Raw genomic sequence first — 26,896 nt, 5'->3', positions numbered from 1 at the left:
AGTATGTTATAGTTTTTATGTGTGTTTCTGCATGTCTTATGTATATTTTAGGTTTTCATATCTCTTGTGTTTATTGTCTTTGTGTTTTGTGCATTTTTTTAATGTGTTTTCTTGTGTGTATTTCAGGGTGTTTGGGTCCCAGAGGGTGAGCGGGTGAAGATCCCGGTCGCCATTAAGATTCTTAACGAGACCACCGGACCCAAAGCCAACGTGGAGTTCATGGATGTGAGTATCTTTATGGTGTTTGTGTGTGTGTGTGTGTGTGTGCGTGTGTGTGTGTGTGTGTGAGTGTGTGTGTGTGTGTGTGTGTGTGTGTGTGTGTGTGCACTTTGTTATTGGACCACTTTAGTGGGATTGAGCGTTTTGGTGCTCAGTGCTTATGAGGTCCCAGCGCTCCCTCAGCGGCGTAATAAAAATGGACTCCGCGGGCGAGCGACCGAGCCACTTTGTTAACACTCTGCTGAAGAGGAGAGGGTTCTCCATCCACTTTTCAGTCCGATATTTTGCGGCTTTAGACCGATTTACATTGAATCCGAAAACAGCGGAGAATGTTGGAACACTGCCCCCTTTCCAGTGTAGATGCGATCATTTGGGTAATCTCTCGGCAACGGCCGTACAATCAGAATGGGTTTTTTTTTATTCCTGGCTCTCGGAGACCAGTGCCTCCCGGACGGACTCTTCTCTCCGCTGACGGAGCGGGGACAGAGCCCCCATTCCCGGATACAATAACCCTCAATGTTATTAAATCAGGGGGATTTTTTTCAACCTGTCCAATCCGGTGCAGCCAGCGGGCAGGCGAATCGCTTGTGCCCGATGTTTCCGCACCGCACCCTGAACTATAAAAGACACGTCTAGGGTCTGAGTGACATTTTTAAGAAGAAAAAGAATAAAAACTTTTGAACAAAAAAACCTGTCTCTGTCAGGCCCGGCGTAAGGAGCGGGCCAGACCGGCCCGTAGCCGCTCATTTGAACTCCTTGCCCGCTGGGGACTGGTCCACCTTCAAATGTTAAAATGTTCTAAACAATTATATTTTACATACAATATTTATAGGAAAGAACAAAATCACTGTCTTCTGTTGCAGGATTCAATTTAATACATAATTGTTTAAATTAAATTAATTGAATTAAATATTTTTTATTTGTGATCGATGTCTTCTTAGTCACATTATTTTAGTGGCCAAAATCATTGCCTGTGATCTGTCTGCTGAGAGCACCCTCGTGGAATTGATATTCGACAATTCTTCATTGAATAAACAATCGAAATTCGTTAAAGCGGGTAATTTGCCGTTTCCAAAATCATTCTATTAAGCTGAGACTGATTACATAGTCTGTTAGAGGCTGCTGGTGGTCCTTCTGTGGCCGAGCCATGTTAGATATAGTAATAAAGTCAGCGATCCCTCAAAGTTAACAGAACATTTATTTATTTGAACTTTGCATGTCGCGCTTCGTGTGCAAAATGCAAATCAACATTTTAAGAACAGGGCAGGCCTACTACATTGCTCTTGCATTATTACAAAATAAAAACCTGTGAAACCTGTGGCTTTGTTCAGTGTCTCGGTAAGGCAACTGTGTTTCCCCATGTAATCTAACGGGAATATTTAACTCTGGGGATGGTAGCTCAGGCGGTAGAGCTGGTGGTCTAGTGATCTAAAGGTTGCTGGTTGGATCCCAGGCTCCTCCTGCTAGCATGCTGTAGTGTCCTTGAGCAAGACGCTTAACCCCTCATTGCTCCTGATGGCTGCGTCCGTCGGCGTTTGAACAATTGTAAGTCGCTTTGGATAAAAGCGTCTGCTAAATGACTAAATGTAAATGTAACTCCACGGTTTAACATTTATCTACTATTTATAAATCAAACTCGGTTTTGAAAATACGTTGAGAGAAAACCCACAAAGGAACACCAATCTGGAAATATCTTGTTTTCCTTCAAGAAAAGTTTTTTCAACTTATTTGGCTGTCCTGGCGATTTTAGAAATGCGCAAGATGACTGGTTTTGCTGTGGTGGGACACAAATGTTTTCCAAATGTTTTTTTGTCTAACTGAAAACAAATATTTTTTTTCAATATTTGTACAAATACATTGTTGTAAAAACCCACTATTTATGCTTTGCCAATACCGTATTCAGATTCTGCTCCAGGCAGGTGGTGGTAAATTGCCAGAACAGATTTCCCGAAATATCAATCCCTGCTCCCATTCACTCATGACTCCATGCAGGAACAGTTCCAGAGAAGTTCAGAGACTGCATGTGTTCAAAGAGACTCAACTATGGTAAACAGGGTTAGAGCTAAGATTGTTATACAGAATTCACTTCCTGTTTCAATGGAATATTATTCCAGTGCTAAAACATGATATTCATTTATCAGTGGTTTAAGGGTTTGTGGGTGTCATGTTGTGGTTGGTTGTTTTGTGTAGTTCATTTTGGATTTGTTGCTCATGGGTTTGCGGATGGCGCCTCCATTTTGATGTTTGTTTAGAAGCTCCTGAGGTTGTTGCTTTAGGGTTTCAGCTTTTATTTGACTGTGAAGTCTGAAGGTCCCTGAGATGGCAGTCCCTGCGGAAACCCCTCAGCTATCTGGGCCCGTCGGCTGGGGTCTGTCCATAGTTTGGCAGGATTTTCACTGACTCTGGCTGTTTAAAATGTCTGCATGACTCTTAGACTCATTCTGCGGCAGACTGGTGGCACTGTTAACAATGTTAACGCTAATAACATCATTATACATATATACAGAAATTACGTGGTAGTTAGTTAAGATGCCTTCCAATAACGCTAGCTTGCTAGTTGCTTAGCAACGGTAGGTTCTGGTCGTAGAGCTGGACAAAAATTTGTCGCAACATGAAATCGTTTTTTCTTTCCACAACACAGAGTATTTGTGCCATTGCATCTAGGACAGAGTTGGTCTGCAAGTGGAGTTCAACTTTTCAACCTGCAATCTCACTCTTTATTCATTCTTTAATCATCAAGAACTGCTGTAATAACTCTGTCCTGTGGACAGACAGACAAGAGCACAGCTTTTTGTTACACAGAACCGCCACCAACCCCCTTCTTTGGAGGACTATCTTACCGTGTTTGGGTCTATAAACTACTAATCACTACTCCAAGAGGGGGATAATCACCACGGGTGACACAAATAAACATAGAACTAAACAATAACATTTCAGTACAGGTACATTTCAGGTACAGTTTGGCATACCACACCCCACCCAAGTGACGTCTTCCAGGCCCTCCAGCACAGAAACACAGAAGACAATGTTGTAGATACACCAGTTTAATGTAGAGAATGAGCTGGAGTTGGAATTGGAATAAGCCAGTAGGAAATAAAACACGTCATGACAAGGTTCCTATCCTGAGTGTGTGTGGGGATGGCGGTTTTACCTGCTGCTCATTAGACCAACCATTGAGCAACATGTACAGTATGCAGCCACCCTGATCCCAGTCACCTAGATCCAGATCAGGTGTGGCTGCTCAACCCAGACCATCCCCACACCACAAACATGAACATAGAAACATCAGACGAGAACATGTATCTTCAAAACAGAGTTAATTAAGTCCAGGAAAGCTGGAACAGAAATTCGGCACATGGCCCCTTCCTGTCATAGTTATGGCCGTAAATGAGGGAGGAAAGGAGAGGGATGTAACCAGGAGGGTGTTCAAAGCAGGTGTTGGCGGTGTGTGTGTGCCTGTGATGAGTCCGCCTGTTTGTATGTGTGTGTGTGTGTGTGTACGTGCGTGCGTGTGTGAAGTGTCCACCGATGAGTGTATGTGACTGTATGAATGGACTGTATTTTATATAGTGCTTCTCCAATCTTACGACCACTCAAAGCGCTTTACAATACACGCCTCACATTCACCCATTCACACACACATTCATGTACGTTAATGGCAGCGAAAACCGTGCAAGGTGCACACCAGCTCATCGAGAACACTCTACCTACCTAGGAGCTCTACCTCCTGTGCCGTATAAGGTCGGTATTATATATATATATATATATATATATATATATATATATATATATATATATATATATATATATATATATATATATATATATCGTAGCGCCTCCAAGCAGCAGAAAAGGCCCTGAAGCCTCCCCTGAGTCCCGCAGCCGTACAGACACCCCACGGCCACAGGGAAGCCCCGAGCGTTCCGCCCTGCAGCCACAGAAACCCCCTCTGCCCCCAGAGAAGCCAGAAGCCCGTGGAGCGACACCCACGCCCGGCCCTGGGGAACATAAATCAGTCCCAGAGCGGGTGAGGAGACCCTGCATCCGTGAAGCGCACACATACAACCCACCCTCATGTGCAGGCACAAGATGCAACTGCAGGCACAGAACACGGGCCGCGGACGCCAGGCATGGACTGCAGGCTGGGAGCCAGGTCCCGCACCAACAGACTGACACTCTGCCTGACCTGCCTGCCCCTCAAGCGAGCCAGCGTGGCCCCCACGGCCACCAGCCCCCTACGCAAGGCAAGGCCCACCCCATCACAAACGGCCGGATGCACCATCTAGCTGCAAGCCCCGAGTGCTCATCCACGTAGCCAAGTGTACTCAGTGCAGGACACCTGGACAGTACAGGACACCTGGATTTAAAAATGTAAACACATTCCAGACGCTCGGTCAGAAGCAGAAATATCTGCACCACGGAGGGGCGGAGCTGATCAGAAATGGGCGGAGCTTATCACAGAAGAGAGGGACTCATGTGATTTCAAATAGAAACGAATGACGCTTCGGATTTGGTGTAAAACCGACTTCAGCTTCTGTTTCCACTGAAGCAATTGAAGCGTGCAGAAAAAGCAGACAATTCAGAAAAAACCCTTCCTGCCCTCTCTCCTTCACTTGCTTCTCTCTCCCTCTCCCTCCCTCCCCCCTCCTCTCTCTTTCAATTCAATTCAAATTTGCTTTATTGGCATGACAAGAATTCATACATTGCCAAGCATAACAAGACATGTATCTAACAATTATGATAATCTCCCTTTTCCCTCCTCTCTCCTTCCCACCCTCCCTCCCTTTCTCCAAGTAGGCTCTCTCCCCCTCCCTCCCTCTCCCTCCTCCTTCTCCCAGTAGGGTCTCGCTCTCTGTTGTCTCCATCCATTGGCCTGTTAAACAGTAATCTAAAGGCGAACTCACGCTCTGGCGCTGGGAGACCAAAGCGCTGGCTGCTAACCACACACACTCATGCACACACACACACGCACAGACATACACACACATGCATGTATACACACACACACACACGCACACGCGCCCGCGCGGAGAGACGTAACCAAGGACATGAACATGTATGGCGCAACATGCATGCAGGCACACGCCACTCATGCATACTCAGTTTACCCATAAACCATCAGCACACACACATACAGCAGAGCACACACATAGCGCATTTCAAAGTAAGAGCCCCCTGCCAGATGCAGACTGATAACACTTGTGTTTGCTTTGATTATGTGAGAAACAGACACATGAAGTGTGAATTGATGCAGTGGTATACACACACACACACACACACACACACACACCACGTGCATACACTAGGGCTGCTTAGTGTCTCATTGGAATCGCTTCAAAATAACTCTTGCAACAGTTAAGACTCCCACAGGTTGCCACACGTGTGAGTGTCCACGGTTTAAATGTGTGTTTGAATAAATGTGTGTGACAGTACAATGTGTGTTTTCCTGTCAAGCTGTGTGTGTGTGTGTGTGTGTGTGTGTGTGTGTGTGTGTGTGTGTGTGTGTGTGTGTGTGTGTGTGTGTGTGTGTGTGTGTGTGTGTGGTAATGGAGAAGTGAACTTGATGAAAAGTAGGGTCAGACAGCAGTAATAGAGGTCACCACACAGAGAGATGAGAGAGCACACACACAGCACACACACACACACACACACACACACACACACACAGACACACAGACACACACACACACACACACACACACACACACACATAGTCCTGATAATGTTTTGTGTTCTGGGAAGGAAGTCAAGGCAGTTTACAGTGTCCAGATCTTTCTGGATCAGAGAGAATGAACAAGTATGTCACACACACACACACACACACACACACACACACACACACACACACACACACACACACACACTCACACACACACACACACACACACACACCGTATTAAGATACATACCTCCCTTGGTGGCTTTTGACTTTTTTTTCACATCATTTGAAACATGAAGAATCAGAGCTTCCAAACAAGGTGTCACTTGTGCAAATCAAGCAAATATTTTTAAAGCTATGACTTGTTAATGACAAGCGTGTGCCAAACCGTGTTTCTGAGATAATAACCTTTAAAGTTTTCCCCCACACTTGGCTTCATTCAGCCAGCTCCCAGAATACAAATAGATTGGAGGACCTTGTCGCATGGCCACTTGACACCCTGCTGAATGGGGACTTGACACCCTGCTGAATCTCAGTATTGTTCTTGTGTTTTGAGGGAATGTTGAACAGCGTCATCAACACACAACATCTTTTGTTTTTATTTTACAGTAACAATATACATGTTTTATAAGGTGGAGTTATTTAGGAGTTTAAAAGTGCGGACAACACAATGCATATCTATCATGTAGAGTCTATCAATAATATGAGTCTCTGTATATCAGCCTCGGTGTGTCATTTAATATATAAATGTGTGTATGCCAAATATCATCAAAGTTCTTGGAATTATTATGTGGGCTAACCCCAACCCCACCCCAGCTACACTCAGAGGCTGTTCGGGGCCTCTTTTATTTTATTTTCGCCCCTGACTGCATTTGTAGGTAAACTTGAGAATCTTGTGCATTGCTACTTGTTCACAACATCACCAACCTCAACGGACTTCATCACGTCATCAACTTCTTCCGTTGTAACAACAACGGGCGTATCGTCGGTCTCTTCCGGTGGTTCTTGAAAAGATTTAGTTTCATCGTCACGTTCAGGTTGAAATCTGCTGTTTGAAATGTTCTGCCGGTCTGGGATAACGCCGGTATCAGATTCAGCATCGCTGTCGGAGAACTGACTATCATCGCAAATGAAGTCCAGTACGCACTACTTACAATGACTTGGCCAATCACACTGGTCAGATTAAGGTCAGCGATATGAGCTACATCTTCCGCCACCTGCTTCTAATCCATAACAACACCGAGATGAAAGTTTTCACAGACAAGTGAAACCGAATCCTCGTCTTGTTTACGGAAGTGACGTCAGCATTTCTTCTTCTTCTTTCTTCTTCTTCTATGTTGGTATATGCCCCCTACCCAATAACGTCTCTGCATTGTTCGGTGCTTTTAAGCGTCTCGGTAAGGCAACTGTGTTTCCTCATGTAATCTAACGGGAATATTTAACTCCACAGTTTAACATGTTTCTATTACAGTGCTACCTCGACTTACGACTGTAATTCGTTCTATAAGAACGGTCGTATGTTAAAACAGTTGTATGTTGAAGCAATTTTTCCCATATAAATTATGTAATCATGAAGGGTGAAACTTAAAAAAATACACAGCACAAACACAGTAAATATGAAAAAAAATATCGATAGGCCACGAACTACGTGCACACACGATGTAGGTCGCCCGCTGACTGACTGCTGACTGACTGCTGAATGACTGCTGAATGACTGCTGATTGGCCGCCGACGCACCAACTGCAAATTTCCGAGGTCATATCTTGGAGCAGTCGGTCGCAAGTCGATACAAATTTTCGCGACTATCTCTACTCGTATCTTGGATTCGTCGTAAGTAGATGCAGTCGTTAGTCGAAGTACCACTGTATTTATAAATCAATCTCAGTTTTGAAAATACGAGATAAAAAAAACACAAAGGAACACAAATCTAAAAAAAATCTCATTTTCCTTCTGTAAAGGTTTTTTCAACCAATTTGGCCACTCTTGGGAATTTTAGAAATGCGCAAGATAGCGGGTTCTGCTGCAGTGGGTCACATATCCTTTCCATCCAAATTCTACTCACACCCTCCCCCCATGTCCCCCTTTAGGAGGCCCTGATAATGGCCAGCGTGGAGCACCCCCACCTGCTGCGCCTGCTGGGTGTAGCCCTCAGCCCCACCCTGCAGCTGATCACGCAGCTAATGCCTCATGGCTGCCTGCTGGACTATGTGCACGAGCACCAGGACCACATCGGCTCCCAGCTACTGCTCAACTGGTGTGTCCAGATCGCCAAGGTAAACGCCTGTCTGTCTGTCTGTCTGTCTGCCTCTCTCCCCCTCTCTCCCTCTCCCTGCCTCTTTCTCGGGGTAATATCGGGGTTTCTCCTTCCACGCTGAGGCGAAAATAACCAGGTTCTCCGTTGTCGCTTTGCTCCCTAAAGAGAGGCTGTTAAAGTGGAGGGTAAGGAAATAATGGATGGCATTGAAGAAGGAGAAGAGAAGAGAGAGAGAAAGAGAGAGAGTGAAAGTACTGAAAGAGGAACAGGACACTTTAAGGATGCAATAAGGATCCTTAGAGCCATTTGAGAGAGCCATTTGCCATTTAGTTTATCGTTTATCTATGTTTGTCTAGAATATCTAAACACTGCCCTGTGTCTACATTAAAGCATACTCCAGATCTTTTTGGGTTGAAATAAAAATGATAGACTCGTTCAAGATATAATTAACTAAGTTAAGGATGAGGTATTTACAGTAAAATACCTCAGATTTTGCGAGGTAGGCTGGTAGTGGTAGATGGTAGGCTTTTGTGTTTTTCCCAAATTTCACTTGAGCTAGGCGCGCTGATCACATCTGGAGCCTTTCATTGGGCTAACACAGTTAGCATGCAGAACTGGAGTGTTCCAGTAAGCCCGGTGGCTGTGATCCACCACTCATGAGCAAATGGAATCTACAACGTTCACAGGAGTGATGAAAGATTCGGTTCTTTTTTGAGATTCCCTTCCTGACAAGTCACTCAGTTAAAGGATTCGTTCGATTTTTGACTCTAGGTTGGGTGAGTGAGGGAGGACTTCCTGAGTGATGAAGAGTTGGTTCGGCTCTGTCTTCTGAATGGAATTCTCACATCAAAATTTAATGTCAAGTGTAAAGCTGCTTTCACACATGAAATCTGGACAATGTCTAGATATCAGGTCCGGACATTGTCCAGAGTTGCCCTTTCACACACGTAGCACACAACGAGAGATTGTCCTTGTGAGACGCTTTCACACCTACTGGAAATACTCTGTTTGGTTTAAATGAAGGGCGGAGTCTGGGTAGGGGACAGGACGCGATGCAATGACTGTCCAGAGTTTTACAACATACCCAAGATGGTGGACCAGGTTACTGACTTATCAGTAATTGTGACTTTTTTGGCATTGATACTCCATGTATTTGGACGTAATATAAACAAAGGTAAATAACTGGTGCATGATAGAGACGTCATCAACACACGTCAAGCCCACTCGCTCGCTGTGAATGCTCCGGACAATTACCTACGCTGTTCACACATACCGCTCAATCAGACATCACGTAGACTTTGTACGAGGGTGCTGGATGGGTTAAGTCTGGTTAATGTCCGGTCCAACTGATTTGGACGTTTGCATTCACACGTACAGCTCCTCCAGGTAATGTCTGGATAATTTCAGGGTTGGCGTGCATGTGTGAAAGCAGCTTTAGTCAGTCACATTCAATATGAATTGTGCCCTGTTTTGCCTTTTTTAGAATTTTTAGAATTTTAGAATTATTTTCAGTTCATGAATCGAAGATTCACTCTTTTGCCTAATTGACTCCAGACTTCCGAGTCATTTAAAAATATGAATATAATAAATAATAATTCTATAATATAAAATATAATAAATAAATAAATATAAATATATATATATATATATATATATATATATATATATATATATGTATTTATATATATAAAATAAAATAATAATATACACTTGACAACAACAATTGATTCTTTCAAGTAGTGATCTCAAGATAAGAGTGTAAACCTTTAAATTGCATTGTTATCTCTTTGGCTTGAATGGTCACTTCAGCTGGAGAAGTTGTGGTTTGAGTGTTTCTCCTTAAAATCGAACACTGATAAAATGGCTCCTCATCACATTTTAATCTTGGATCGTCTTGGATATTTTTCGTTATTTTTTTTTGTATTCATTCTTCCATATCGACACTTTGACCACAACTAGCTTCGCTGCGTCAGCTAATTCATCTGGCTTTTCACTTCTTGTTGCATGTGGCGGACCCCATCACCAACAATTTAAAACAGCATATAGAGGAGCAACATGCATAACGTAGATACATTGAACAGCTGTTTCTTATAAAATGCCAGATAAATAAAGTCAAATATGGCTTTTTTTAACTAAATAATCTGACGGATTACCACTTTAATCTCCATATCAACCTGCAAATTAACTTTCAATTCAATTTCTTCATAAAAAACGATTATTGCTTTGTTTAAAAAAAAAAAAGCATATTAAACAGTACTGGTAGATGTCGCTAATAAACACAGTAAATGGTAAAATGCAGTTTTTTGCTTTTGAAATGTAGTACAATAAATGTATAACATATGATTGAATTACTCCAGTGTACAGTGTACATTGTACAATCATATACGGCTGTTTCTAGTACCAGATAAATAAAGAAACGAAGTATGAACAGCTAGAAATGGCAAATAAACCTCTTGAATCTTGAATCGTGAAGTATCAAATATGGAATGTTAAAGAATAAAAAAAATATATAATAATCTTATGGATTAACACTTTAAAACAGTTTTTCCTTTCGTTATCCTTCCCTGCAGGGAACTAATTGCCGTGCAATCGGATAATTCCATTATTTTAGTAACTTTAGTCTGTTATTTTGTCGTATATCCTGCTTCACCGTCCCATTGTTGGGCGTCTCTCGGTGAGCCCCGCCGCCTGCTGGCCGTTTGAGGACCGTGACCCATGCTGGTCATCGATCGGTCGAGAGCTGCCTCCGGGCGCGGACCCTTCATCACTGAGGGTTTTGGGCTTTGGGCTTTGTAATGGCCGCCATTAATCTACTAACACACACACGCTCAGACACATATGCACACTCACATACATATCGAGGTGACAGACACGTACACACGCGCCTGCACACGAACACACACTTACTCAGACACACTCACCCACACACAAACACACAGAGGTTTATTTTAGCACACACATAAACACAAAGGTAACAAACACACACACACACATTGATGATATAAACACAACAAATTACTCACATGCACACACTCATTTGACACAAATATGTCACACAGAGACACAGCCACCAGCCATGTGGCAAACACACACACCCACACACACACACCCACACACACACACACACACACACACACACACACACACACACACACACACACACACACACACACACACACACACACACACACACACACACACACATTATTGTATTCAGGTTTGGATTATTAATAGAATAATTAGGTTTGAAATGTATTATAATTAACAAATCAATCACTTAATTAAACATGGTGGGGTGGGTAGGGTTTATTTGGTGCTCCAGGAAGCTTTTAATTGACCTCTCCTTTCTCTCCATCTCTCTCTCTCTCTTTATTCCTCTCTGTCTCTCCTGCCCCAGAAACTCTAGGACAACAGCAGAATATATTCAGTCTGTAACTGGGTTGTCAAGGTTCTGCTGACGCAATGCTTGGTTCTGGTCTTAACTGTTGTAGAAACTGGAGCTAGAACTAGGGTAATAACTGGGCTGGGAATAGGGTAATACCTGGTCTGAAGACTACGGTAAGACCTGGACTGGGGACAGGATAATACCTGAGTTTAGGACAAGGGTAATGCTTGGACTTTTTATGACATGGGTAATAACTCAGTTGGGGACAGGATAATAACTGGGTTGAGGACAAGGGTAACACCTGTTGCTCACCCGAAGGCTCACCCCATGATATTTAAGCATGCCCCAAAGTCAAGGGCAATAGCCAGGCTGGGGATATAGGTTACTCGTGGATTCAGGACTAGGGACATCGGTGAAACCTGGTCTGGTGTTGAACCTACATTATACCTCACTAATAGTGGCAGTGGCGAGGAAGCCATTTGGTCTTTACCCTACGTTCACGCAGGCAGCGACAATGCTTGCTGTCACTGAGGCAATCCGTTAGCACGTCAGTATATGAGAGTGTACATCCACAGCCTGCCCCTTGTGGCCGTGCCCCATAATTTGCATATTCAACTGAAATACAATCCAATACAAATATACAAAATATATTTAAAATAGAAAAAAATATATCTCTTTTTTATCCTCAACAATCCAACAAATCCAACAATGTGTATCTGACATAGATTTAGGCGAGAAATGGAGGACATGCAGAAGCTAAATATGGATTCATTTGTCATCTATAACAACTAGTTTAAAAGTCTGTGCTGCACAGGCTATGTCAAGGGACGCAACTCTGGAATGTTGTTAACAAGCCTTTGCGGGTGATGTTTGGCCTCGGTGCGTCCACTAAAAGCTCTGTGCTCCGTATCTGCACCATGTTCTGCATCGTTGGGGAATAATTAGCGTCGACATGGCTATTGTAAAATCTGGTTTACCTGGCTGCAAAGTACTGGGATGGCTTTAGGGCAGGCCGCCCTTCCACGTACACACACACACACACACACACACACACACACACACACACACACACACACACACACACACACACACACACACACACACACACACACACCACATGCACGCACACACACACACACACACACACACACACACACACACACACACACACACACATGTGCGCAGACACACAAGCCACACACACATATAACATGCACACACACATACACACACACACACACACACACACACACACACACACACACACACGTATGCGCGCACACACTCATGCACACCGTATTAATATACATACATAAAGAAGTTACAGGGATTTTTTTTTTTATGAAAACAGTCAAACATTTACAGTATACTGTATATGATTGTGATCTACAATATACACATTTATACAGTACACACACTGTATAAATACGCAGACACACACACAAATTTCCTCTCTTTCTGGCCAAATATAGCAGATATATTTTCCCTTTGCTTAGTCAGGGAAAGTAAAAAGTAAATAGTGTGGACTTTCAAATTTGGCCAATGAACTCTGGTGATCTTATTATGCTGCAGCGTGTGTGTGTGTGTGTGTGTGTGTGTGTGTGTGTGTGTGTGTGTGTGTGTGTGTGTGTGTGTTTGTGTATTTAGTTTGTCAGTGCTGCATCAAAGAAAGTGTGTGTGTTTGTACCTATGTGTGTGTAGGTGAGTGTGTGTGTGTGTGTGTGTGTGTGTGTGTGTGTGTGTGTGTGTGTGTGTGTGTGTGTGTGTGCACGTGCGTGCGTGCGTGCGTGTTTGCGTGCGTGATAGATAGAGATCTAATCTGGTCCGGCTTAGCCCCTGGTGTCAATCTGTGCTTCATGCTGACCAAACAGCTTCCCTTTTCTGTTGAAAATAAATAAAGTCTGTTTTTTTTACAAATAAAAAAATCCAAAAATAAATAATACAAATATGAATTGAAATTAATTTAAAAATAAATTATAAAATTGCCAAATATATTCAAAGCCCAAAAATACAAAACAGAAACACATATATAAATATTCAGAATATAAAAGGTGTGTTTCTCTGCACAGTTTAAATGATTTGTGTGGGTATATAAGGTAGGCGTCATTAATTATTGCAATGTGCTTATGTGCTAATTAATTATAGTTTGTACAGTGTTATGATCTGTGTATAGTGCAACACTGTAATAGTGCAAATCATAGTTTCATAATGTGTATTCTTATATTTTTTTGTACTGTATAACCGTATAGTCTCCCAAAAGGTTAACAGTTTATTCACCAAAGTAGCAAATGCGGACAACGTCATCACACAAGACAATCTGACACGGATTTAAAAAAAAAAGTAAAATACCTTTAGCCCACTAGAACAGAAGCCAAAAGCCAAAACTCTCCGCACACAGATAAGGCCTAATTTTAGACTGAATCACACTTTCAATCTGTACTAATTGAAATGGCCTACCTCAGTCAAGGTTTAAAAAAGTCTCAGACCGGCCCTTGTCTTGGTTAAAAAAATTCTGATTTCCAGAAGGAAGACTAGAGCTAATCTAGGTCTAAGTGAAGGCTTAAATGAAACCTTTGGATTCATGGATGTGGGCCTCCAGCTTGAATTTGACAATTGAGAACGTGGATGATCTGGACAAAGACCAGCACCAAGACCAGACAGGAGGAACTGACTAGTCCTTCATCACCTTAGTCGAGGACTTCCCAGTCTACAACAAATGAATCTTAAATGAAGCAACCTCTCAGAAAGTCATTTTTTATTTGAGATTAAGATGAGTAGGATTATCTTAGTCCTTATTCAGATTAAACCCTGTCTGCGAAACCGCCCCTAATGAAAACAAGTGACAACAGGGGTACTGCAGGAGTACTGCAGGGAGTACTCCAAAAACAGAAAAAAACGTGTTGAAAAAATATTGGTTGTATATAATGTGACAAAAAGCCCACATACAACACACATACTGTACATCATTTATGTTAATTTTCTTTTTCTTTTTACTCCCAATGCCAGTGAAGGGGGTACTCAGCTGAAAAAGGATCTCAGAGGGGGTACACTACTAAACAAAGTTTAAGAACCACTGATCCAGTCAGCGTCGGAGTCTAAAACTTGCGTTTGATATTACAAAACTCTTGAGGGAACCGTGCAGCATCTCGAGCCATGATGCTCTGCCTACAGGTTTTCTTAAAAAGTAATTTAAATTGCTTATCGACAGATTTATTACAAACAGTTAAGAGCTCCCTCCTGTCGGGCATTTTCCCGCAGACTCTGAATACAGCTGTTATGAAGCACTCAAAACATAAACTCGATGATTCTGTGATTGAGGATTTCAGACCTTTATCAAGTAGACTCTTCTTCAGCAAAGTCGTTGAAAAGGTAGTCTTCCAACCGTACGCAGCCTTCTAATCCCAAACAAATACTGATACATTGAAATCTGGATTTCGGTCACACCACAGCACTGAGACGGCTCGCATTAAGGTTCCTCATGGCAAATAGACAGACAGACAGACAGACGGACAGACAAAAGCAATTTGCAATTTAAATTCCACTTTCACCGGATCTTACCCCTGAATTCAACATTAATCAGCGTATTATTATTCTACGAGAGTGGAAAACTGGGTCGGACTTCAATTCGTTCACGACTTATTTACAAAAACAGGGACTATCCTGTCCCCTCTGAATTAAAATCACATGGGGCGTCCCCCAAGGTTCCATTCTGGTGCCTCTTTCATTTCACCTCCACCTGCTCCTGTTAACCCAAATCACACATAATAACATAATTGCTCGTCACACATTATGCTGGTAACACTCAGCTCTATAAAGAGTGATCTCCGATCACACGGCTTTTCATTTTTCAAGCCCGATTAAGGTGCTTTGTTCCGTAATTAATAATTTAATATGTTTTTTGACTTATTTCCTTGAGCCTCTGTAGTGAACACCCTGTTGTGTCCTAAACTCTCCACCCGCACTTGACTTCATTCATTTTTTCTTTGTTTCCTTGCCGTTTTTTCTGTCCCCTCGATTCACAGCCCTTTCAATGTCAGATTCAAAGTGCTTCCTTGGCGAGACAAGCGACGCCTTTCCAGAGCAGTGGCATTCCGAAATACGTAAACACCCTCTGTCACAACTTAGATTCGGTCTCTCTCTAGAGTCCTGCCCCTCCCTTTTGGCACCCCAAATCAGCACTGTGACATCATAGCATTGTGACATGTCCACCTGTCTATATACAGTATACCAGTCCTGTTCACTCACGCCGTACCAGATTGTCTCGTACCTTCCGCCCAGCTTTCCAGTGCCCGCCTGGTTCTGACCGTGTTCCCGCCTTCCGGATTCTGGGTTTACTCTTCGCCCGCCCCTTTCGGATCGGTACCCCTCCGGAGTGGTTTCCTGGTTTGACGCCCTTCGCCGGTCTTCTTCCCTTGTCTCCTGCCATATTCTGACACAATCTACTTGATTGTGTCGGTGGTCGTGCCATTGGGTTCAAGCCTGTCTCAGCTGGGACACACACACACCCTCTCCCTCTCTTTGTTTTCCCGGTCCCTCTTGGACAGCTCGTCTGGGCCTCCTGGGATGCGTTTCTATAGAGTAAAACGGCCTCGCCTCCGTCTTACGTTCCGTGGAAGCAGGACTCGTACGAACGCGCAGAAACTGGGCGGGGGCCTGAAAGAAAAAGCTTTTGTATCGTTTGATCCACGGATAGATGGATTGATGGATCAGCGCCGTTGCAGTCACTGAGATATTGTAAAATAACGCTTCAGTTTTTAAATTTTTTTTTCAGGTAACAACTAATTTCTTTCCACCGCGGCGAAGCGTGACGTTCTGCCACGGCGTTTCGTTTCAAACCGCTGTGGCTTTATTTCAGTGTAAATCAAACGAAGCACGGAACGCCCGAGCACCGTTTGGGAGCGCGCCGTTCCAAAGTGCCGCCGAACGACGCAGCTACACGTAATTAAGTATTCCATCAATAGAGAGGTACCTTGACAGAGAGTGAAAAAACATCCGGCAAATATCAAACTCAGGGACTCACCATGGGGGTAGATCTAACGACGGGGCCTGTCTTCCCCGGAAAGGATGTCCACAGTTGTAATAAAAAAGGAGTCGCCGAAGCGTTCTTACTTTGTACAGAAAACACAGATCAGAGCGGAATGGAGCTGCAAGACAGACAGGCGTATTCGTTTTTAAGTACATCTCATTCACAAGGACAATTCACAGTGTTTCACATCAGACGCAAAATATCATGTATAAAAGCAAAGAAGAATAAAAGCAGAGAAATTAAAAAAAAAAAAAAAAAGCTAAAAACAGATGACACGGAGCACAGATATGGAGGATGTATTCCCCTCATTCCAGGGGAGCTCGTGTAGCTGACTCCAGTGAGCATGTTACCCTCATCACGCAGGAGCTAGGCTAGTTGAACCCATCGACAGCCTTGCCTTGAGCTAACACAATTAGCATGGAGACATAAAATACATTTTATGAAAGCAAAGAAGAATAAAAGCCTGAAAATCGAAGCAAACAGACGCGAAAGGCGTGTTCCCTCAGTTCCACAGGAGCTAGGCTTGCTGATCCCATCTGCAGCCTTGCATTGAGCAAGCACAGCTGGCACGCAGCTCGTAGCTACTGTATGTCTGTACTGGACACACAGGGATGAAACTGATGAAACTGATGAAAAATATATATATATTATATAATTAAAAAAATGTAAATGCAAGATATACACAAATAGCCAAAAACACAGAAAATATAGTCACATAAATAAAATGATGCTCTTTTGAATGGATAATAGTTACAATTAAACTTAAATTGTTAATTTTTTTGTCATCCAAAAATATTTTAAATATTGGAAAAAAATAATTACGTATTTCAAACTGGACACCCCCAGCAGGACTGGAGGAGAGAGGTGTGCAACACCATTCATTGGTCATTTCTTAGAAATGAATGGGACTTCCCATGTGTTGTCGTTGTTCGTCGGTTTCCGTGTAAAACCGACTTCAGGGTCAGTTAAATGGTCTCAGTTACTTTTATCTTCAACTTTTCTATCTGAAATTGTGAGGAGAGAGAGAGAGAGAGAGGGGGGGGGTCCATATATGGAGGAGGAGACAGGGAGAGGGAGGTATAAGCCTCTCGGGTCTATCTAATTATCTCTAAGGATCAGCACTGCTCAAAAGAAGGAGTGAGTGGTGTGCGTGTGCGTGTGCGTGTGCGTGTGCGTGTGCGTGCGTGTGCGTGTGTGTGTGTGTGTGTGTGTGCGCGTGTGTGTGTGTGTGTGTGTGTGAGCCTCCATCACTACAGACAGCTGAAGTACATGGAGGTACATTAGACGCAGCCGTGTCCACGCATGCAGATGAAGTTCTGGCAGACGCACCACCCCCCCTCCCCCCCTCCACCCCCCCTCCACCCGTCCTTGAGCTGACCACTCTGTTAATATTTGGGTTGGAGTTGGACTCTTTCCTCCTGCGCTGGAGACAGTTACCGTGGCGCCACATGATACAGTAGATAGAACAATCGATCGATAGATAGACAGATAGAGAGACAGACAGACAGACATACAGACAGACAGACAGACAGACAGACGGATGGACAGAGAGACAGACAGACAGATGGACAGACAGACAGACAGACTATCGATATATAGATAGGATATATAGATAGATAGATAGATAGATAGATAGATAGATAGATAGATAGATAGATAGATAGATAGATAGATAGATAGATAGATAGATAGATAGATAGATAGATAGATAGATAGACAGACAGACAGACAGACAGCTAGATAGATAGATAGATAGATAGACAGATAGATAGATAGATGGACAGACGGACAGACAGACAGACAGACAGACAGACAGACCCATACACACATACATACATACATACATACATACATACATACATACATACATACATACATACATACATACATACATACATACATACATACACACATACATACATACATACATACATACATACATACACACATACATACATACATACATACATACATACATACATACATACATGCATACATGCATACATAGACAGACAGACAGAATATAGATACATTACACACAAAAAGTTAGGGATAATTTTTTTTCGGGTGACATTTATGGTAAATGTAAAGAGTTCACGCTACAGTGATATTATATCATGAAACTAGGGCATTTAAGTAGAAGCATGCAATGGTGATTTCCTCATCTCAAACAATTGACTGAAACAAAAGCCAACAACAGTGGTGTTTTTACCACAACAAAAAATGTCAATGTCTCAATAACTTGTCATGTGCCCTTGAGCATCAATTACAGCTTGACAACCTCGTCTCATGCTGTTCACAAGTCGACTTTCTCGATTGTCTGCTGAGGCCTGGCCCCCCACTCTTCTTGAAGGGCCCTCAGGTCATCGAGGTTCTGGGGTACAGAGTTACGAGCCTCTATGAGGCCACTCAGCTGATCCCATAGGTTTTCTATGGGATTCAGGTCTGGAGAAAGTGCAGGCCACTCCATTTGAGGTGCCCCAGTCTCCAGCAGCCGTTCCCTAATGATGTCGTTCATGAAGATGAAATGAGGCCTGTGTTGTTCATGCAGGGGCACAATGACTGGATTAATGATGTTATTCAGGTAGTGTGGGCTTGTCACTGTACCATTCACAAAGTGTAGGGCAGTTCTGTATTGACTAGACACACCTGCCCACACTGTAACACCACCACCACCAAAGGCTCGTCTGGTGACAACAGTGGCTGATGCATAGTGCTCTCCTTGACATCTCCAACATCGTTGGCGGCCATCATTTCTGCTCAACGTGAATGGACTTTCATCAGAGAACAGCACTGAGGCCACTGGTCCCTCGTCCAGAGTAAATGCTCCCTGGCCCGTGCAAGACGATGATGGCTGTGCCTGGTGGTGTGGTCAGGTACCCTTGCAGGTCGTCTAGCACGCAGACCACGCTGATGTAAACGGTTTTGAATGGTCTGACGTGACACTTGGGTGCCTCTCACCTCCCTTAAATGTGCCTGGAGTTGAGTGGCATTCATCATCTGGTTCCGCAGGGCACTGTTCACAATGAAGCGCTCATCAGTGTGGGATGTGGCCAAAGGACGTCCACTTCTATGCCTTTCTGTGACTCTTCCAGTCTCTGTATCTCTGTTGCAAGCTGCTGATGACACTCTGTGACACTCTAAGCTCAGTGGCCACTTCCCTCTGACAACATCCTGTGTGAAGCCTCGCAATGGTGAGGTCCTGTTGATCAGTTATTAGGTGTCGTATCTTGGTCTCATGATGTCAAAATGTGAACAGCATGATGAAGAGGACTGTTTAAATACCAATTCTAATTGAACCAGGAAATGTATTGGTCGATTTATGGATCAAACACCTGTCGTGAATTTTGCCGTTCAGCTCCTTGTTAGAGAACAGCAAGTTGTGCAAAAAGTACTGAAACATTGAACAGTTGGACATGTGCATTCAAAAGTTTAGAGAAGGTCAAATTAAGTTCACCTGTAAAGGTTATAGTGCATTTTAGGTTCATCCTGAAATTTCACCCCAAAGCTGAATATCTTTAAATATCTAACTTTTTGTGAGTAGTGTATAAAGATATGATATATAGATGGATAGATAGATAGATATAAAGATAGATGGATAGATAGATAAGATAGATAGGTAGGTAGCCGGGTAGGTAGCAGTGGCATAGGCAGAAATTGAATTTTGAGTCGGCCAGTACAAAATTGGGTGGGGTATCTTTTCCCAGAAAAAAAGGACTTAGAAGTAGAAAAAGGAAAAAAAATTAGAACATGGACAAACGTAGACAGGTAGGAAGAGACACAGATTGCACGAGTGGCAGACCCCGCCACCAACAATGTCGAGAGCACATAGAGGAGCAGCATGCAGAACGCAGGTGCATCAATCTGGCGGATTACTACTTTAACCCCAGAGACCAACCTGAAAGTTAACCCATTATAGAACCTGATTATCACTTTGATTCTTATCTGTACTATTGTATTCATGTTTATTACTCTGACCAGTACATCCACCTTTATTTATACTCGATTTTATTTATACTGTAACGTCGTCAGGTTACAATACCTATAACGACACAACCGTACATACCATGTCCTGGTGATGGTGGTGGTGGTGGTGGTGGTGGTGGTGTGTGTGTGTGTGTGTGTGAGAGATAATTGGCCACTGTGATTATGAACTGTAACGTCTTGATGTCACATTAATATCAAACAAATCACACACATTAGCAGCGCCGTGCTGTGTAATGGCATCAGTTATATCTGTCTCTCTATCCCCCCTCCCTACTTCTCCTTCTCTCCCCGCTCTCTTTTGCTCTCAACTTCAATTCAGTTCAAAGCTTTATTAACATGGGAAACGTACTGGATGTTCACATTGTGAAAGCAAATGGAAAACAAAAAATGTCTTGTCAAATTAAAAGAGAAGAATGTAAAGGTATATATAATACATATTTATATATATGTATATATATATATATATACCAATGAGTGTATGTTACCTAAAATAAAAATATAAAATAATAAACATTGTTGAAAATTAATATTAAAATATTTAAAAAAATTATATATACATATATATATTAACATATATATATATATATATATATATATATATATATATATATTAACCTAACATCTAAAATTACAACTAAATCAAAAATTGTTTGAAATGTTTCAAAATTCAAATTTTTTTATAAAATCTCTCTCTCTCTCTAACTGTGGTATTATTTGATAGCTATTCACAGAGCCGGCTCTTCCTCAAGGCAACATAGGCGGCTGCCTAGTGTGCCATCCCGAGGGGGGCGCGGAGTGGGAGCGATCGGCGCAATTTGCACACCTGTCTCCCTCTCCGACGGTGCTAACGGCGTTCCAGCGACGCGGCACGCTGTGTCCACTGACGGTACCGACGGTGCCAGCCCAGACGCGACTGCCGCACCAAAACAATTTGCCTCGAGTGGCAAAATGGCTAGAGCCCACCCTGGTTATTCATACGCTGAATGGCTAAAAGTCTGTGGTCCACATTTAAAGTTTGCACTACAGACTGCTTTGATTGTGGGGGCAGTGAGAAATGTTGATGGGCTTACTCACATGTTTGTGGGGGTGCTGGGCCAGTTTACAGACACAAATTACAGTTTTCCGAGTTCTCATGGAACGCACCATCGCTTCCTGCTGTCTCTCGTCTCGATCCGATATAAACTTGGAGCGATTTCTTATGTTTTGATTGGGTGGGCAAGACGCACATTTGCCCCTGCCCATAGTCACCACCGGCCTTGATGGGCACAATGACATTTCTACTGAAGTAAAAGCATCTAAGTACTTGCAGTATTAACAGTACAGGCACTTGTCATATCCAGTGAATTGGACTTCCCACCTTTTACAATTAGCTCTACGCGTTAGCGCAGGTAGCGTTCTCATGGCGTCCTCCGAACTCAGATCAACCTGTGATTCCTCCCTCCAGAGAACCGGTTTCCCACGGCAGCCGGTTTCAAACACTCGCCTGTGGTGAGTCGTCGGCTTGTGTTTTTGCGCCGTTCAGCCGTGGAAGCTCATTTCGCGAAGCTCGGAACCAGCCAGCCAGCGGCTCCTGCGCTAAAGCTTCCGCAGGCGGCTGTGCAGTCGCTGGCGTCGCAACCGAGGATAAGCCATTTCTCCACGCCATCTTTCTGAGCTTTGGGAGCCTGTGTCGGCTCTAGGAATTTGAGTTTAATTGTGGAACCGAATACTACAAGTAGCTCAAATGGTACAATGGTCTATGCATTTTTGAAGGTTTTAAAGAACAAATACAGTTTTTTTTTGTTTTTTTTTTGGTAATTAATAATTTAGTATTTATTTTTTCAAACAAATCTATGTGTTTTGCCCATGATTTGGCGGCACACTGGCAATACCCTCGCGGCCCACAGGTTGGGAATCGCTGTTCTATGCTAAAGTAAAAAAAAAAAAAATGCTTGAAAGAGGAGATTCACCAGTACAATGGGGATTCACAAGGTCAGTGTTTTTCCAACCGCTGTGCCGTGAGAACCCACCAGGTGGTTCAAATTCAACTTAAAAAACAACATAAATAATGGAAGCTTAACTTGTTTTGCGATATCAAAATTGCAAGGCTCCACCAAGTAACAGGTTCCAGACAATGCAAAAAAGATGCGCTCGGAAAGTGAGCGCGATTCGCAGCGATGAAAGGTTCGACCGGCGTTTCAGATTCGGTTCTTGACGAGTCACTCGGTGAAACGAGTCGTTCGATTCTTCCGACTCTTGGCCCCGTGCGGTTGAGTTGGTGCAGCGCGCGATGAACGAGAGTAGGAAGAGACGGTTCAGCGCTGGGTCGTGGAAGGAATCCTCACAAGAATCATTTCATTCTGTCAAAAATGATAGACTGTGGTGGAATGGGGAAGTTGAAATCAGTCACATTGAAGAACTGTGCCAAACACCGAGACCTTTTTGTGCCTTGGACTTTATTTTAGTCCTAAGTCATTATTTTCAGTTCCTAAGTCAAACATTTGAAGATTCACAAATGAAACGTTCGCAAGTCCTGCAGCACTAACTATTAGTAGGCCATAATAATAATAATAATAATAATAATAATAATAATAGCAATAGTAATCACAGTTCTGTGTGTTTGTGACGTTTTTAGTGGTCAACAGGATAGTGATGTCATCATGGGATTATTTTATGATAAACGTGTGACGTGGAGAGTGACTCACCAAGTGTTCCCGTAACGCACGGTTATGCAGTGTTTTCTTTGGTTTCATTCGATTATAACAAACACATCTACGATATCAACACTTTATATTGGTTTTGTTTGGAGAAAGGGGGAGCGGGGACGCACAGAATGGAGGACAGCGGGAAATGAGGGTGAAATACGTGAGGGTTGACAGCTGCGATTTTGTGTGGTATCTCAAAGGAACTCTGCGTTGGCATCCCACTGCCAAAATCCACCAAAATAAAAGCCCTCGCCAGGTAGATAAGATATGGGACATACGGAAGCCCTTCCAATAAATGGCAAAATCTAAGTGAAGGTATTAAACGTGCCTCTACTGCAGGTATACAGTAACCCCGACCCCAGACAAGGGTTTACCCTTGTCCTATGTTAATGTTTTACTTACAGTATCTCGAACCCAGGTATTATCCTGTCCCCTGCCCAGTTGTTACCCTGATATAGACCTTGTAGACCCTCACCTTGACCGAAAGTACCAGCCCCGATCTAGACCCTGTAAAACCATAACCTAGTCCTAAGTACCAAAGTTAAAGCCAGAACAGAGCGTTGTTTTCAGTAGAACAATGACAACTCAGTTACAGACTGAATATATTCAACGTAATGTACTGTTCTAGTTTCTGGGGTGAGAGACACAGACAGTTCTGCTCAAAGATCATTCAGATCAAACTCCACAATCAAGGTTTTGTCTCATCCCTTGAGAAGCTTAGGCTTTAATAAAGCGTCATCCATTCTCCCAAACTCTGCAATGAGGTCATACTGTATCAGGAATAAGAGAGCGTATAAAGGTTTTTGAATCCACTGGTTAGAAGGCGCGTCCATATACTTTTGTCCTTGCAGAAATGCTCTTGTCTCAAGAATCAATATCCACTTCTAATAATCATAAATTTAATATTTTCCGCCTGCTAATCCGTCCCCAGAAACCCCACCAAAAAAAGATTATTGACATTTGCGCATGTAAATTTGCCCGCGGTGATACTTTTATTGCCTACATGGTGACATTTTGCGAGGACCTTACCGCCTTTCCGCCGAGCGCAGAAGACAAACGTACAAACACCTCGGATAGTTTCACTCTGGAGTTTTGGGGTTTTTAGAGGAGGGTGTAATTTAGTCAGAATGGCAGTTTGAAAATCCAGAAAACCCGAATTTCCCCGTTGTAAGGTATTTAAAATCCATGAGCTCCGGAGGGAATTCACTGTTTGTCTCTTTGCCTCTGCGTGCTGTGAGTGCGCGCATGGGAAGAAAACCCAACGCTCGTAAACACACACACACACACACACACACCATACTGGGCAGATCAGCTGGGGATGATGGATCGCAGCATTTTTCCTCCGATGCCGTGCTTCCAGAACGCTCCAGCGCAGGGTAAATGGGGCCGTTGCAAGCTAAGTGCTCCCCTTAGCTGGAGGCTTCGCTCGGCCGCGTCGCGTCACTTCATCAGCCGTCCCGGTCCCAGTCGTTGGAAGCCATTTGTTTTCCCATTTAAACACTCGAGAGGTCGGCACTTCGCTCGCCGGCCAATCGTTTATCGTTGCACGTCGTCCTTAGATTACAGCGCGGTACGGTTATGATTTGTTATATGGGGGGTCAGTCCTGTGTTGGCTATGGCGCTCCCTGCCCCCTCACAGCCTCGTTAGTCAACGCCACATGTGAAACAGTCAAAGACTGGAGTTAAATTTGTAATAATAATAATAATAATAATAAATATATGGGTGGTAATAAATGGGTGTCCAGCTAAAGAGGGAGACGTTGGACCAGAGAGCATCCGAATGAAAGTCAGGCAACAGCGATCCACTGTGGAGTTATACGGACCATAGAGAAAGAGTTGCAAGTTGCACGCACGAGTGATGAGCACGAAAATGTGCTCATCACTCTTTGTTTGGAACATATGTCTACTTCCTGTTTATTTGGCGGCTTTCGCCAATATGTTTGCAGCTGTGGCAGCCATGTTGTTAGGACTTTGAGAACTCTGACTTTGAACAATGAGTCTAAGGATTCTAACGAAGTTGGTTTGCATGAAATTGGACAAATGACCAATGAGGAGATATCTGTTTTTTAGACAATTCTAAATGGCAGAAAATGATTAGGCGAAGGTGTGACTTTGGCATGATGGTGGTGCTGGACACATAGTCTGATTGGTCCAAAATTTTTGATTTGGACTATTGGGATTCATCATTGTGCCATGTGTACCAAAAAGCCACCTTCAGTGCTTTACACCCTAATAATAATAATGATAATTATAGCTGCAGGCAGCAGTACGCAGGGTCCAGGGTTGTTGGCTCTTTGGAAAATTGTGGCTGCAGAAGTTCATTGGTTCCGGCCTGGTGAGGTCTGAGCCACTGCGCGTAGGGTTGCTAAGGGAAAAACTGAGGGACACCTTGCCAGCGGCTCCATGCCTGGAGGACACACATCAAGTGGGGTCTGGGGGTCCTTTATGCGGCAATTTGTGCTTCATATGCATCAATTTCAATTTCAAGTCCTCTCTGCTGCTCTCAACATGGATGTAAAGGAAATAAATAATTGATTGTTATACTAGTGTGCACAAGGCACATTTTTACTTCACATTTAACTTCCACTTTAAAGCTTTACCTTTCACTAGGTTCAATTATATTTTATTATATTTATTTTTATACGATATTGTAGTAGTAGTAGTAGTAGTAGTAATATTTTATATGGATACAGTGTATGCACATATGCATGTGTGTGTATCTGTATATATGTATACAATAACTGATTCAAAAACAAGGTGTGTTTTTGTACATTATGTGTGTTTTTTCATGTATGTCATTTCTGCTGCAACACTGGAATTTCCCTTTGGGGATTGATAAAGTATCTTCATTTCATCTTATTTGATAAAGAGTCAAAAAGAGTAAAGCACAGTTGCATCAATTATTTTAAGGATTAAAACATCAGATAATTGACATTGGCAGATTGGCAAATTGGCAATTGGCAAAATGTTTGGTCGGTCAAAATAAACCATTTGGTATATTTGTAAGAACCCACTGATAAACTGGGGAATAGCAAATGACCTGGAAGAGCACAGAGACCACTATGGGGGATGACGGAACAATACTTACATATTTATTTGGGAAAATAAATTCATTTTTTACTGTCAAACTAATCAGAACAACTCTCCCGGGTGTGTGCATTGAACTAAAGATCAACCTGTTCTAGAGTGAGGGAAATGTGGAGAAACAACCCACACCGCTCTCACATGTGTGGAGGGGGGCAGGTCTCTGCTTGCATCCTCAGAGAAGTGTCAACTTGTGTATCTGGAGAATGGCAGGATGATGCCACTAAACACAGTACGATCTGATCTAATAACAACAGTACGGTTCTGGGGTATCATGAGTTGAGCGATTCCGGTTTGCATCCTCTGCCCTTGCGCTGCTCGGACGTGGTGGTCCCCTGCTGAGTGCTGCTTCAGGTCGGAGAGTACACCATGGGTGACCAAAAATACTCTATGGCAAACTGTGCAGTTTGCCGTGTACTTGTTCCCACTGACAGGACTGACCCACTCGTGGTCCTGTAGTCCATTTCTGCATTTGGACAGCCTCTGTCTTTTCATGGGCGACCTTGATCTAGCGGCATTCGCCGACATTTTTGAATACCGCGCGTCTGAGTCTCCGTAACCAGAGTGACGATGACGTGGAGTGACAGACAACTTGCTT

General features: G+C 43.1%; 1 protein-coding gene across 1 annotated transcript in view; it reads left to right on the top strand.

The window, feature by feature from the left end:
- The window catches only part of LOC307247939 (receptor tyrosine-protein kinase erbB-4), a gene marked incomplete at its 3' end in the record, with an annotated part of 350,078 nt that overhangs the window by 294,000 nt on the left and 29,182 nt on the right, over nt 1–26,896 (top strand). Inside the window, exons 19-20 of the mRNA XM_080024095.1 lie at nt 127–225; nt 7,966–8,151. Of these exons, the coding sequence (XP_079880221.1) occupies nt 127–225; nt 7,966–8,151 (285 nt within the window). The remainder of the gene's footprint in view (nt 1–126; nt 226–7,965; nt 8,152–26,896) is intronic.

Source organism: Zeus faber, assembly GCF_960531495.2.
Source record: "Zeus faber genome assembly, chromosome: 2".
Lineage (NCBI taxonomy): Eukaryota > Metazoa > Chordata > Actinopteri > Zeiformes > Zeidae > Zeus > Zeus faber.
This window is presented reverse-complemented; position numbering and strand designations above follow the sequence as displayed.